Genomic DNA, 12094 nt, shown 5'->3' on the forward strand with positions numbered 1-12094 from the left:
CAATTCGATATGGAGTAAATCATCGCATCGTTTTCTCAAAGAAACAACTTCTCAGTATGTTGAAATATTTTTATTGAAACATTGACGTTCCCTGCTATTTTATTAGTCAGTGTTTAGAAAAGGAACATAAAAAGAATGCCAATTATGATAATGAATGAGACGCAGCAGTAGCACTGACAGCATACGCGGTAGCAGAAGTTCCCGAATCTTTCATTGAAAGAATCCTTGGGGCTATAACAATGAAAAAGGAATCTTAAAATTAAGTAACTAGAAGCGAAAATTGCGTGACATCCTTGCTACGGTTGTAGATTATTTCATAACTAGCTCAAAAGGCAGATAAGTGCCTTGCCTTTTCAACCGATTTCCTAAAAAGGAGGAGGTTCTCAATTCAGATGTTTTTTCATCACATGTGATGTTGCCTTTCAGATATTTTTGCTGTAGCAATGCTCAATCTGGTCGTACTGAGACACGAGATACTTTCACCGTTCATTCCCATTACCCGGATTAAAAATAACCCAACTAAAATGTTGCCCTTTCTCCAGCCCCGGATCTAGGGGGGGCAAGCCGGGGCCCATGCCTCGGGCGGCAAATTCAGGGGCGCCGCGGGACGCCCCACCACCAGGCAATTCTTTTTTGAAATTTCGATGAAATTACACCCGTTTGATAGGGAAGTTCCATTGTATCATGATACTGACAAGCGAAGTTTCTAAAAAAGTCGCCATCGCTTTGTTTAGTTGATCATGTTGATTATTTTTCACTTTTAACATCCTGCAACTAAGTGAAAAAATTCTCGCTCGCTACGCTCGCGGCTAAATGACAGTGTATGTCCTGTTTTTCTGATGGTTTATTATTTTTATTGACGCATCGAATCAACAAACACAAATGGCACTCGCTCTAATCACGGTTTCTTTTTATTTGTACATAATTCCCAGTTTAATTTGTGAGTCTTACACAACAACAAACAAATAACTTAAAAAAGTTACTACTAGTTGCTTAGCAGTAGGTACTTAATCAGGTACTTTTGTGTCGCAGGCTCAAAAAATTTCGCGCTCGCTTCGCTCGCGCAGTATTATACAATCATTGCGTTGTTAACTTCATAAGTCAAATCCACGCTGTCTAACCTTTTATAAGTCAAATGTAGCAAAAAAAATATTTATGGAGTCCTCAAAAACAAAAAAGTTTGCGCTTCCAAAAAAGCGCTTTTTAAAACTTATTAACTTTTTGTGTACATTAATCTGTCTCGACTTTCATAACTTAAACCTGGCCAACAGTTTGAGCCTACAATGATTTGGACACTTTTTTTAAAGTCAGTTGGTGAAATAAACATAAGTAGGTAGGTAGACGGGGCGGCATTTTTCAGTTTTTGCCCCGCCTAAGAAAAATTGAAGATCCGGGGCTGCCTTTCTCTATATTAAAATATGAAGCCCTAAGCACCTATAGAACTGAAGGTCAAGCTCGTCGGCCAGCGTCGCTCCGGTGATCAGAAATCCATCGAATGGCCGACGCCCGCTTTGCTCGCTGCTCGAATCTTGTGACATACCTACTAATAGCAGTAATTGTAAACAGGAAAAATTTAAAAATACACAAATTTTACAGATTTTCACTCCATACCGCAAACTAGCGAAATCTTAGTCACAGAGGATTATAGTCCCTAAAAGTTGAATAATTCGTAGAGCTAGTCAAATGGAAGCCGGGACATAGTAATTGAATTTATCGAAACTTACTCTTTTAGTGGCTTTGTGGCTACCTTTCTGGAAGTCAAAACTGGCTTTGCTTCTGTGTACTTAATTTTCTGACGTCTCTTAAAACGCTTGTTTGGGTAACCAGAAACTCCTACGCTGTCCAGATTGGCGGTTTTAGGCAATTTTTTCTGTTTCTTCAGCTTATTTTCGGAGTAATCAATCTTAGGTGTTAATTGGAGCTGTTGTTCGGCGTAACGTATTTCCTTTTCTCTTTGCTCGAGTAGTTCCAAGAACTCTGCTTCCCTTATACGGCGAGCTTTCTCTAGCTGCAAAGATTCGAGCCTCTTTCGTTCAAGCCTCGTGAGTTTATCAAGTTCCCTTAGAGCCCTACGTCTTCTATACCACTGGCAGAGTGTTGTGCCTCGCTTTGTAGATTCTGTAGGTTCTGGTTTTTCGGAGTTGCTCCGGACTTTTTGTTTTTGTAAAAACTGGACAGTAGTAGGGATTGAGTATTTGTATGTTGTGATCCTTATTGGTACGGGCAAGTCGCTGTCACTTAAGCTGGGACTGTGGACAAATTAAAGGATTTGTAAATAGTAACATCCTTGGCTGAAACCCAAATTTCGGCTAAAAGCCACAGAAAACGTGTCGACCAAAGTTTTAAACTGAATAATATATAGGAAGGTAGGTGATTAGCTATTGCACTTTTGGAGAAAGTTTACCTCACGGTTATCTAGCTATTCATTACTTTTTGAATTGATATAATAGGAGTTATAGCTCTCGCGAGTATGCTAGAAGAGCACCTCTCAAGTTTCTATGTACGTACTCAAAACATTTCGAGGAAACCTGGACTATAAAGTCTGAAATCACTAAACCACATTGAGCGACCCTACTCTGTATAAGACACCCTAAGTCGACCCACTGACCGAGAGGAGGACTGTGTCCAGCAGTGGAACGATAAAAAGGCTGTTGATGATGATACTAAGTGGAAAAATTACTTCACGCGTACACCTTTCTTGTTTTTGCATGCCGTGCATGTCTTCCCTGTGGGACATACGCATGCTTCACCTTTCTTGGCCCGGCGACTCTTACCAATCATTTGGCTTCACCACATTTTCTCCAAACGATTTTTCTGCTTTCTACATGATTTTTGTGGTTTCAGACTTGTTTTAAATTTGCACTGTGTTAGTGACAGGTTTGACAAATGGGTTGAGTTTTCTTTTTCTGCTGCATTATGCTTTTGTGTCAAAGTGGTGAAAGTTCTTGAGAAAAGTCTTTATTAGACCAATTCTATCTCTTTGATGGAAAGTTTCTCTAGAAGTCTCCGGCTAATTTCAACGGAAATTCAGAATCTGTACCTATAGGTAAAAACATTACATAGCCCAAACTACATAGGTATTGCCCTATAAATATTTCTTGTAAAACAATTGCAGTGAAACTTTAATTTAAATCTTGATGAAGTTCTATTCCTATCAATATTGTCTGCCTAATCTTCGAAATCTCTCCATCTAGAACGTAAGATATTATGCGAATTACTTAGTTTGTCAGCTTGCCAAAGCTAGGTATTATAGAAACTCAAGTATTATGAATAAATTAGGTAACAGGTCTCTTTGGTCCCCAGATAGAGACAGACCTAATCCATTAACTAAATACGACGTATTTTAGCCATGATGGATTGAAGTAAAATTGACTTTAAAATAAAACTAAAAAGTTGTAGGTTCTTAGTAGGTTCTTCACTTGCTAAGCTCAGAATTAAAGCTGTGTGGATTAAGTGAGTAGATATCTTGTGGATTGTGGTGGCCTAGTGGGTAAAGGACCAATCTCTCAAGTATGAGGGCGTGGGTTCGATCCCAGGTCAGGCAAGTACCAATGCAACTTTTCTAAGTTTGTATGTACTTTCTAAGTATATCTTAGACACCATTGGCTGTGTTTCGGATGGCACGTTAAACTGTAGGTCCCGGCTGTCATTGAACATCCTTGGCAGTCGATACGGGTAGTCAGAAGCCAGTAAGTCTGACGCCAGTCTAACCAAGGGGTATTGGGTTGCCCGGGTAACTGGGTTGAGGAGGTCAGATAGGCAGTCGCTTCTTGTAAAGCACTGGTACTCAGCTGAATCCGGTTAGACTGGAAGCCGACCCCAACATGATTGGGAGAAAGGCTCGGAGGATGATGGATATCTTGTGGAATGGAAAAGGTATAGGTACACGATAGCTGAGAATTGCAAGAGTATATACTGCAAGAGAAGCAATGGCTACGGGTCCCGGACCTAGTTCTTAGGGCTTTATTATATCGAATTAACTTTTTAGTTTCGTTGTGTGTTGTTGTTGTTTAGTTTGTTGTTTCGTTGTAGTTTGAAGATAACTTCTTTTTGAGTCTTCAAGGGCCCTGCTTCTGCTTGCTTAATCCAGCATTCCTCCGGACCCAATATTACTACCGATAAAGTCAAACACAGCCCAGAATGTTAGTTCCCACAAGACGTCAGATGCAAAACGATCTAGCTTCAGTAATCTACACCAATAGGGCGGTGTTACAAATCAATTTCGGCTGCAAACTGCAATGGACTGGCAGGTAAATTAACTTGCGACTGTTGCAGTCAAACGTTGAACCTACCTTAGCCGATCTTTGGAGGAACTGGAGGAAGGAACATAGCTATTCTAAAATTTATTGGATGCGTTAAGCAATGGGTTTTGACCTTAGTGGCAATTTGATGGCACCTGAAACCTGCAACCTGAAGCCTAGAACAATTTAGTTTGGTTAGGTGTATCTACATTGTGATAATTGTTTGAGAATGCACTTACGACACACTAAAAATTTCAAATGTGAGACAACAGATCGAATCGATCAAAAGTTAATATTTTTAACGAGTTGTAGGTAGGTATGCTTCTACCCTAGAAAGGTCTTCTGTCTTGCAAAAAAATGGCCTGGGCCCCGATTCTCCTAATTTTACTTAAGCGGCATACGATTCACGTTCGACTCGATTCGACTGAGATCCAATCCCGACTCGATTACGATTGAAGCGTATGTGGCATTCCGCAATTTTTTCTTTGAAATAAACGTTTTTATCCTTTTCTGTCATTCAATAATGAATCATTTTGTCTGCAAATTATTTACGATTGCAATATGATTGTAGAGCAAACTACCGTATAGACCAAAATCACCAAAATAGCAGACCAATCGCACACCAATCAAATGTCAATCAAATACGATTGGTCTTTTATTAGTAGCAGAATGCCCGATTTGGTTAAAACTGCTATTGCGATCATATTGCGATTCGATTTCTATTCGATTTTGACATTATTAATTTAGGAGAATCGGGCCCCTGTTTCACAAACCATTCGGAAATAAATAGGTATGTAGATCGTTAAGTCTATCAAATATTTTATATCTAGCATAAAGTACCAGATCCAAAACCAGTAGTTACGTCCATTGACCATTTCTCAGCTTTAATTAACTAACAGTTATGCGGCTGGCATCTCAACATGCAGGAATGCTCGATCTATGGCCGATATAGATAACAATAGTAATGCTTCGACAGTTGCTATAGTGAATCTCCTTTCTTGTGTGTAATTTTTATTTGTAAGAACAGGCTCCAGAGTAGAAAGTAGTCGGCTGAGAGAAGAAAGCAGTTTCTTTGAGACGCTGGCGAAATCATGAAAATGGTCTAACTAAGGTAAGCATAACGACTATGTATTTTGATATTGAAAATCTAATATTCAGGTTACGAAAGTCAAGTTCATTGACAATATACAACTGTTTACTTTGCAACTGGAACGTAGAGTAGAGAAGCTTCTAAATTATATTGCTCTATTTTAAATGATTATAAAAGTCCCTTACCGCTGCAATGGAAGGTAAATAATACTGACATAATTTTAGTGTCACTTCAAATGTAACGAAGCTAATTATTTACGTAGCCAAGTGGACATTGAACACGCATGTGCATAGAGATAAGAGCAAAGAGTAATTCAATGCAGTAAGGACATTGGACAACTTTTTTACCTACTTAAATGTTAAATAATGTATTTCATATTTTCGACTGTTCTATACCTACATTTTCGACTGTAGATGTATAATTCCCGTGGGATCCATCGACTGTTAAAATATTTCATAGTTCAGAACCTATCTGTTCCACCAATTTTTTATAATTATCTTCTGCCAAATTGAGCATGACGTAAATATCTAAATTATCTATAAGTAGTTCATCAAAGGTCAATTATCCCACCTAATAAATGAATTATTTTTGTTATTTATTTGTTTCAGTTAATTATATCTATGTACGTCTTCATTGTCATGTACGATATACGGGTCATAATATTTGAGTAGCTACCTAACTGGTAGATAATATTTCTTGTTTATTTCACTCTAACGTAATAAGTATATGAGTACTTGGTTACTATCAAAAGTTATCTCAAATTATGCTACTGGTAAATACCAGTAATAAGTAGAATTGTTTTTCAAGCTAGTATTTAACGCTGACAATTTTATACTGATAGTGACTTAGTTTCTGGTATGATGGCTTAATTTACAACGGTAAATGTTCGAAAACAGACTTTCTAATTTCTAGGTATGTATTGAATAAGTTTTAATTGTCGAATCGACACGCAGCACGGCAGCTAATAGTCTCAGAAAAGTGAGTTTTATTCTGAATCAGTGATGCCAAAAGTTAATTAACGTATTCAGAAATATAATATGAAACCTCTTAGGTTAACAAAAAAATTGGTGAAACTTTATACAATACTGGGCAAAAAAGAAAATATTTTTAACTCTGCAGTGATCATAACAACCAGCAAAGACGAAAAGATTTAGGCATAATTCTATCAAACAATTTAAACTATGCACATCTGCGCTAACACTTAATCTTTGATCAACAAATAAGACTGCGTTTATGCATCGTGCACTATTCGTAATGCACTGTCAATTGACGCAATTCCTCCTATTTACTAGATGCGTGCAATTTACAATTTATATACAAACATACATACAGACTTGTAAGTATATGCAGAAACTTGATATTCCAGTCTCTATCAGGAAGTTGTGTTGATGTAAATAATGATTATCATATTTAGTTCCCCATTAGATAACTTGTTATTTTAGTTCTAACAAAGGGTTCAGGGTTCAGGAACTTTTAGGGCCGAATCCTGCCGGGGTTACGGGGTTATCCGGAAGAGTTACCGTGGCCCTGGTGCATAAAAGGCTGCAGAAGGAATATGGTGGGCTAGTCATTAGGAATCTGACACAGTGTCAGTGACACTCTCACGCTGCACCCACAGCCGGAGGGGTCATTTGATAATTTACCACCAAAAAAAGGGGTTCATATGGTAATTACTTATGTAAAATTTTATGCAATTTTATGTATGAACGTTTATGCATTTTTTGTGTAGGAAGGTATCATTTACTGTTTTATTGTAGATAGATGTAGCCCACTTGATCTTATCTATGCATTAATGAAGGGCTTTAGTAATTGTTATATACAGGATGAGCGATGAAACTACATAAATAAAAATCTTTCGAGTCAAAAAATTGGTCTAGGTAGATATTTTTTTATAATATGGGCTTAGTTGCCATCGCCCTGTAGGAAAGCGTGACACTTTTAGTATACCTTTTCGGAACCAATGACTTTTGACAAGGATTTTATTTAATAGATCTCAGCTATCTACTGCTTATTTTAACATAGCTTTTGTTGGACTATAGTTAACTAACGAATATAATATTAGAATGCCGTATTAAGCTCAAGTGGCTTCCAATACGACTTTGCCGGAACGATCATATTCCTACTCTCCTTGCTATACCTCATCCTCCGAGCCTTTTTCCCAATCATGTTGGGGTCGGCTTCCAGTCTAACCGGATTCAGCTGAGTACCAGTGCTTTACAAGAAGCGACTGCCTATCTGACCTCCTCAACCCAGTTACCCGGGCAACCCGATACCCCTTTGTTAGACTGGTGTCAGACTTACTGGCTTCTGACTACCCGTAACGACTGCCAAGGATGATCAATGACAGCCGGGACCTACAGTTTAACGTGCCATCCGAAACACAGCCAATGGTGTCTAAGATATACTTAGAAAGTACATACAGACTTAGAAAAGTTGCATTGGTACTTGCCTGACCTGGGATCGAACCCGCGCCCTCATACTTGAGAGATTGGTCCTTTACCCACTAGGCCACCACGACTGTTCCTCCTTGCTATACCTACAGAACCTTTTACCGTTCTTCTTTCAAGAGTCGTTTTGAGTTTGATTGTGATGCTCATTCAGGGGCACTCAGGTCATCATAAAACATAAAACTTAAGGTGCCATTGCATTATACGTCATTTTATGACAAATTGTTCACTGATTAATCCATTCGTCTAGAATGCACTGCCAGTTACAATAAGACGCGCATAGTCACTTTTAAAGTTTGAGTGCATGTAACAGAAATGAGAATGCTGAGATGGATGTGTGGTGTTACAAGAATGGATAAAGTGAGGAATGATTACATTAGAGGAAGTCTGAAAGTAGCGCCAGTTACAGAAAAGATGAGAAGTAGAAGATTGTCGTGGTATGGACATGTAATGAGGAGGGATGATACGCATGCAACAAAGTGTGTGCTAAGTATGAATGTAGATGGATGGAGAGGAAGAGGAAGACCTAAGAAAAGATGGATGGATTGCCTGAAAGATGATATGAATAGGAAGGGAGTGAGTGTCAGTATGACGAGTGACAGGGGAAAATGGCAGAAAATGACATATTGCGCCGACCCCAAGTAATATTTGGGAACAGGGCAGGAGAAAGAAAGAAGAAGTCACTTTTAAAGTTTTAAAAAGAATGGTGAAAAATGACTAGCTCATTGATTAGGATTACTACTGTTTTTCTTGTATATTTTAGTTTATTTTCCATTTATTTATTCTTATATCTTTGGTATTTATGTTTACACATTAGCTATAGGTATATAATCTAGATGTTTGTACACCCTAATTTGCCCGTCATCAATATATGTATCTTGAACAGGTAAACTCCATCAAAGGTTGTCTGAAAGAAATTGCTTTCTACAACAGACCGTCCATTGTAATTTTTTTTGTGTTTGTGATTTCTAGTATTCTGAAAATCTATCTATCTATATAAGTACCATAATTAAGAAATTACATAACTACGTATTTCAACGTAGTTCATTATATAGATACTCATACATAATTATCTAATTTTTTTTACAATTTTGCATTAAAAATAATGCGCAAAACAATATCTAACTAACAAACAAATCCCAGTTACCCTGTATTAAATAATCAAACTCATTATCACTAACGTCATGTACTCGTAACAATTTATTGTGTATCTAGCTTGATCACCCGGTACACGCACTATCTGTTACAACAATATGTATTATTAAATTACATTTAAGTCATTTGAAATAATAGTAAAATAATAATAGTGTATTTTTTGTTTTATTTTAATTGCTATTTTGAATAGTAAAAGTGATAATGTGTTATAAGTCGATTTTGCGTGGGTTTAGTGCCGCGAAAGTTATTGGCTTTCAAAGAAGATGCTTTTCTGTACATGGAGTTACATTGAGTGTGAGTATTCTAAAATACTTTAGTATAGGTACCTACCTATCTAAAAATATTTGAGTTTTTCCCATTTATTTATTTACAGACACATTCATAAAAAAATATCTATACAAATATAATAAAGAGGAAACATTTGTTTGTTTGTTAGTTTTTACCCTAATGGCTCACTAATAACTACTGAACCAATTTGAAAATTTTTTTTACTGTTGGAAAGCTACTCTTTTACCGAGTAGGTGATATAGGCTATAATTTATGAACAATAGTTCCCACGGGATGGCAGGAGCTAGTATTAAATAAAGTACTTATGTAAAAAAAAATGGGCCACCAGTTAAAGGGTGGAAGCTCTTTATTTCTACGTAAAATCTCCACATTTACAATACCCGTAATTTAGTCGTCCATCAAACTCAAACACGTGCGTTAGGTATTATCAACAAGACATTTGACCTATCTCTCTCTGACCCTAAGTCTTATACCAACCTATGTTGCTATATGAAAACCGATAGACTTTTTGCACACATTTCTTAAAGACTCTAAATAAGTACCTCTTACACTTAGTTAAAGTTGTACACTGTGTTAAATAAGGTGTCATAAATTAATTCAGTCTTTCCCAGAAGAGTCAAATCAAAGAAAAATAATAAAAAAATACAAAGTATTTTTCGTCAAATAAAACCACGTTCTTAAAATATTATTTTCAAAGAAATGTTCTATTTTATTCACGTGTCAATTCCATTTTCTTCTCATAAATTAAATTCTGGTACAACCGAACGCAGCGCAGAATATTGAAAAAAAAGCGTTCTAATTTCAAACAGCAAAGCAAACATGGCCGCTGCCATTTAATATTTAAGCGCAATAAACACTGTTGCTGCGGCTTGGAGCACCTTGCATTGACATCAACTTTAACAATACAAGTTTGCATCGGGGACCGTTTTGCAAACTGAATTACATTTTGTCTACCGCAGAAGTCCGTTTGCGGGGAATTTATTTAAATGTTTTAATTTGTTAAAAGTTAGTGCAGGTTGTATTTGCAAATAAACTCTTTTGTTCTAATTAGTGACGTAGCTACGCTGAATAGTTAATGCTACCTTTGCCTAAGTATACATTCGAGGTAAAGTGTGTTTCTTCACGTGTTACTACTTAGGTACTACTGAAATGAATTTTCACGTAAAATTTTCAAAGCACCTAAACAGTTTTAAGAAAAACGGATGTTTGTTTATGTTGTCAGTGAACTTGAACTTATGGGGTCAGTTGCATCATCTTACATTGAACTGATTGTACCTAATTAAACTCGGTGGCTTGTATGTACGTTCAATGAGACCAAAATATATGCTTCGCTCTTAAAAACAACAACAAGATACTATAGAATAACAGTTTTTTCGGGCTCTACTCGAATTGTTGGCTATTCTTCCGAAGTTTCAATCAGCAAACGTTACGAGTTTGAATGAACGCCCATCTAGATTTGACTCTGAAGTCTACTTCAAACATTTTCGTATTAATTTTATTCTGAGGATTAAACTAAGATTAAGTTTAAAGTCCTTAACGATATGTGTACGTAATTTATTAATAAACAATGTTTACCTTTAGACCGTATTGATAATATGGCATTGACTTTTGTAGTGATGCGTCTTATCTCCGGTAATAAGTTTTATTGCAGAGGAGAATCGTTTATAAATGTTCGGGTACAAAGGTAGGAGAGGCAACTTTCAATGATTTTCAGTTATACTTTTCAACATTTTTTTTATTACACTAGCAGATTTTGTAGCATGGCGTGAGAGCGCCGAAACGCTTATTTTACATCCACTTCGACTTATAAGAAAAATAATCCCATACTAATATTATAAATGCGAAGAGGTAGAGTTGACCTAGAAAAAGAAAATAGGATAGTTTTTATCCCGGACTTTTGAAGAATTCTCTTGGAAACGCGATATAACCGAACTTCTACATGGGCGAAGCCGCGGGCGGAAGCTAGTAGGTACATAAACACTTATGTGAAATTCTTATTATTATAGTCACGTGTTAGGATTGATTAGGTTCACTTAACGATACAAAAACATAACAGGATTCACTTAAATATTTCTAGCTAAACTCCACCATTAACAAAAATAATCTTCAGAACTTGATAATACGTTGTCTATACAAATACTGGTATTAATTGCAACACAAATAAAAGATACGGTTATCATTTGTAAACATTGGAACCAATTTCACAATGAGATCAGAGTACGTGCGCTTATCTTGTACCTAATCGTTATTAATTTGGGTAGACAGGGGGTCATAAAAAGGTTAGGTAAGAAGGATTAAACTTTTTAACAAAAAGAGGTTTATCTTTTGTTTTACGTAAAGCTGACAGAGTTTTTGTATTTTAGACTTGATTCTAGCTTAAGCAATTTCTTTTTTTCATGTTGTTATTTTATATTATCTGCCAACCTGTTGTCCTCATAAAATATGGAAAGCAATAAAGAGATAAATAGTCAGTATTAGTACTGGCAGTCAATGTACTTTTTGAAAACAGTGATTTCAGAACCGCCTGGCTAAATAGAGCTCGATTTGAAGACGGACTGGCAGGTTTTATAGGTGATTGCAATAAACCAAAAAAGGGTTTCCTTTACCTCACACAAACCATGGTTACCTTTGATTCTTGGGTATTTGATACTGCAACTTTTTACTACTTATGATTAAATTAAAAAAATCTTAGGTACCTCTAAAAAGGTCCAAGCAATTCAAACAAATGATTTTTATTTAAGCCCCTGAAATATTTAATGGGTCCGAGGCTTTTGCGGTAACCCAGTGGCTTGCCAAGCTGACAACGGCTTATTCCATAGCCGTGAAATCCGGGTGAATTAGTTAATTAATAAAGGACAGATTTTGGAGAGATA

At 36.6% G+C, this 12094-nt stretch overlaps 2 protein-coding genes across 2 annotated transcripts in view; one reads left to right on the forward strand and one right to left on the reverse strand.

Moving 5' to 3' along the window:
• Window positions 1-41: 41 nt before the first annotated feature.
• On the reverse strand, window positions 42-2781 carry LOC124633981. The gene is made up of 3 exons (XM_047169374.1): window positions 2681-2781; window positions 1725-2249; window positions 42-231 (listed from the first exon to the last, which is right to left on the reverse strand). Exons 1-3 carry the CDS (start codon window positions 2779-2781, stop codon window positions 114-116), a joined length of 744 nt encoding a protein of 247 aa, XP_047025330.1. The 3' UTR covers window positions 42-113.
• Window positions 2782-9036: 6255 nt separating this feature from the next.
• LOC124633715 (delta-1-pyrroline-5-carboxylate synthase) overlaps window positions 9037-12094 on the forward strand; it is a 28758-nt gene continuing 25700 nt past the window's right edge. Inside the window, exon 1 of the mRNA XM_047169025.1 lies at window positions 9037-9227. Coding sequence (XP_047024981.1) covers window positions 9135-9227 — 93 coding nt within the window. The 5' untranslated portion in view covers window positions 9037-9134. The remainder of the gene's footprint in view (window positions 9228-12094) is intronic.

This window comes from Helicoverpa zea, chromosome 10 (assembly GCF_022581195.2).
Source record: "Helicoverpa zea isolate HzStark_Cry1AcR chromosome 10, ilHelZeax1.1, whole genome shotgun sequence".
NCBI classification, from domain to species: Eukaryota; Metazoa; Arthropoda; class Insecta; order Lepidoptera; family Noctuidae; genus Helicoverpa; species Helicoverpa zea.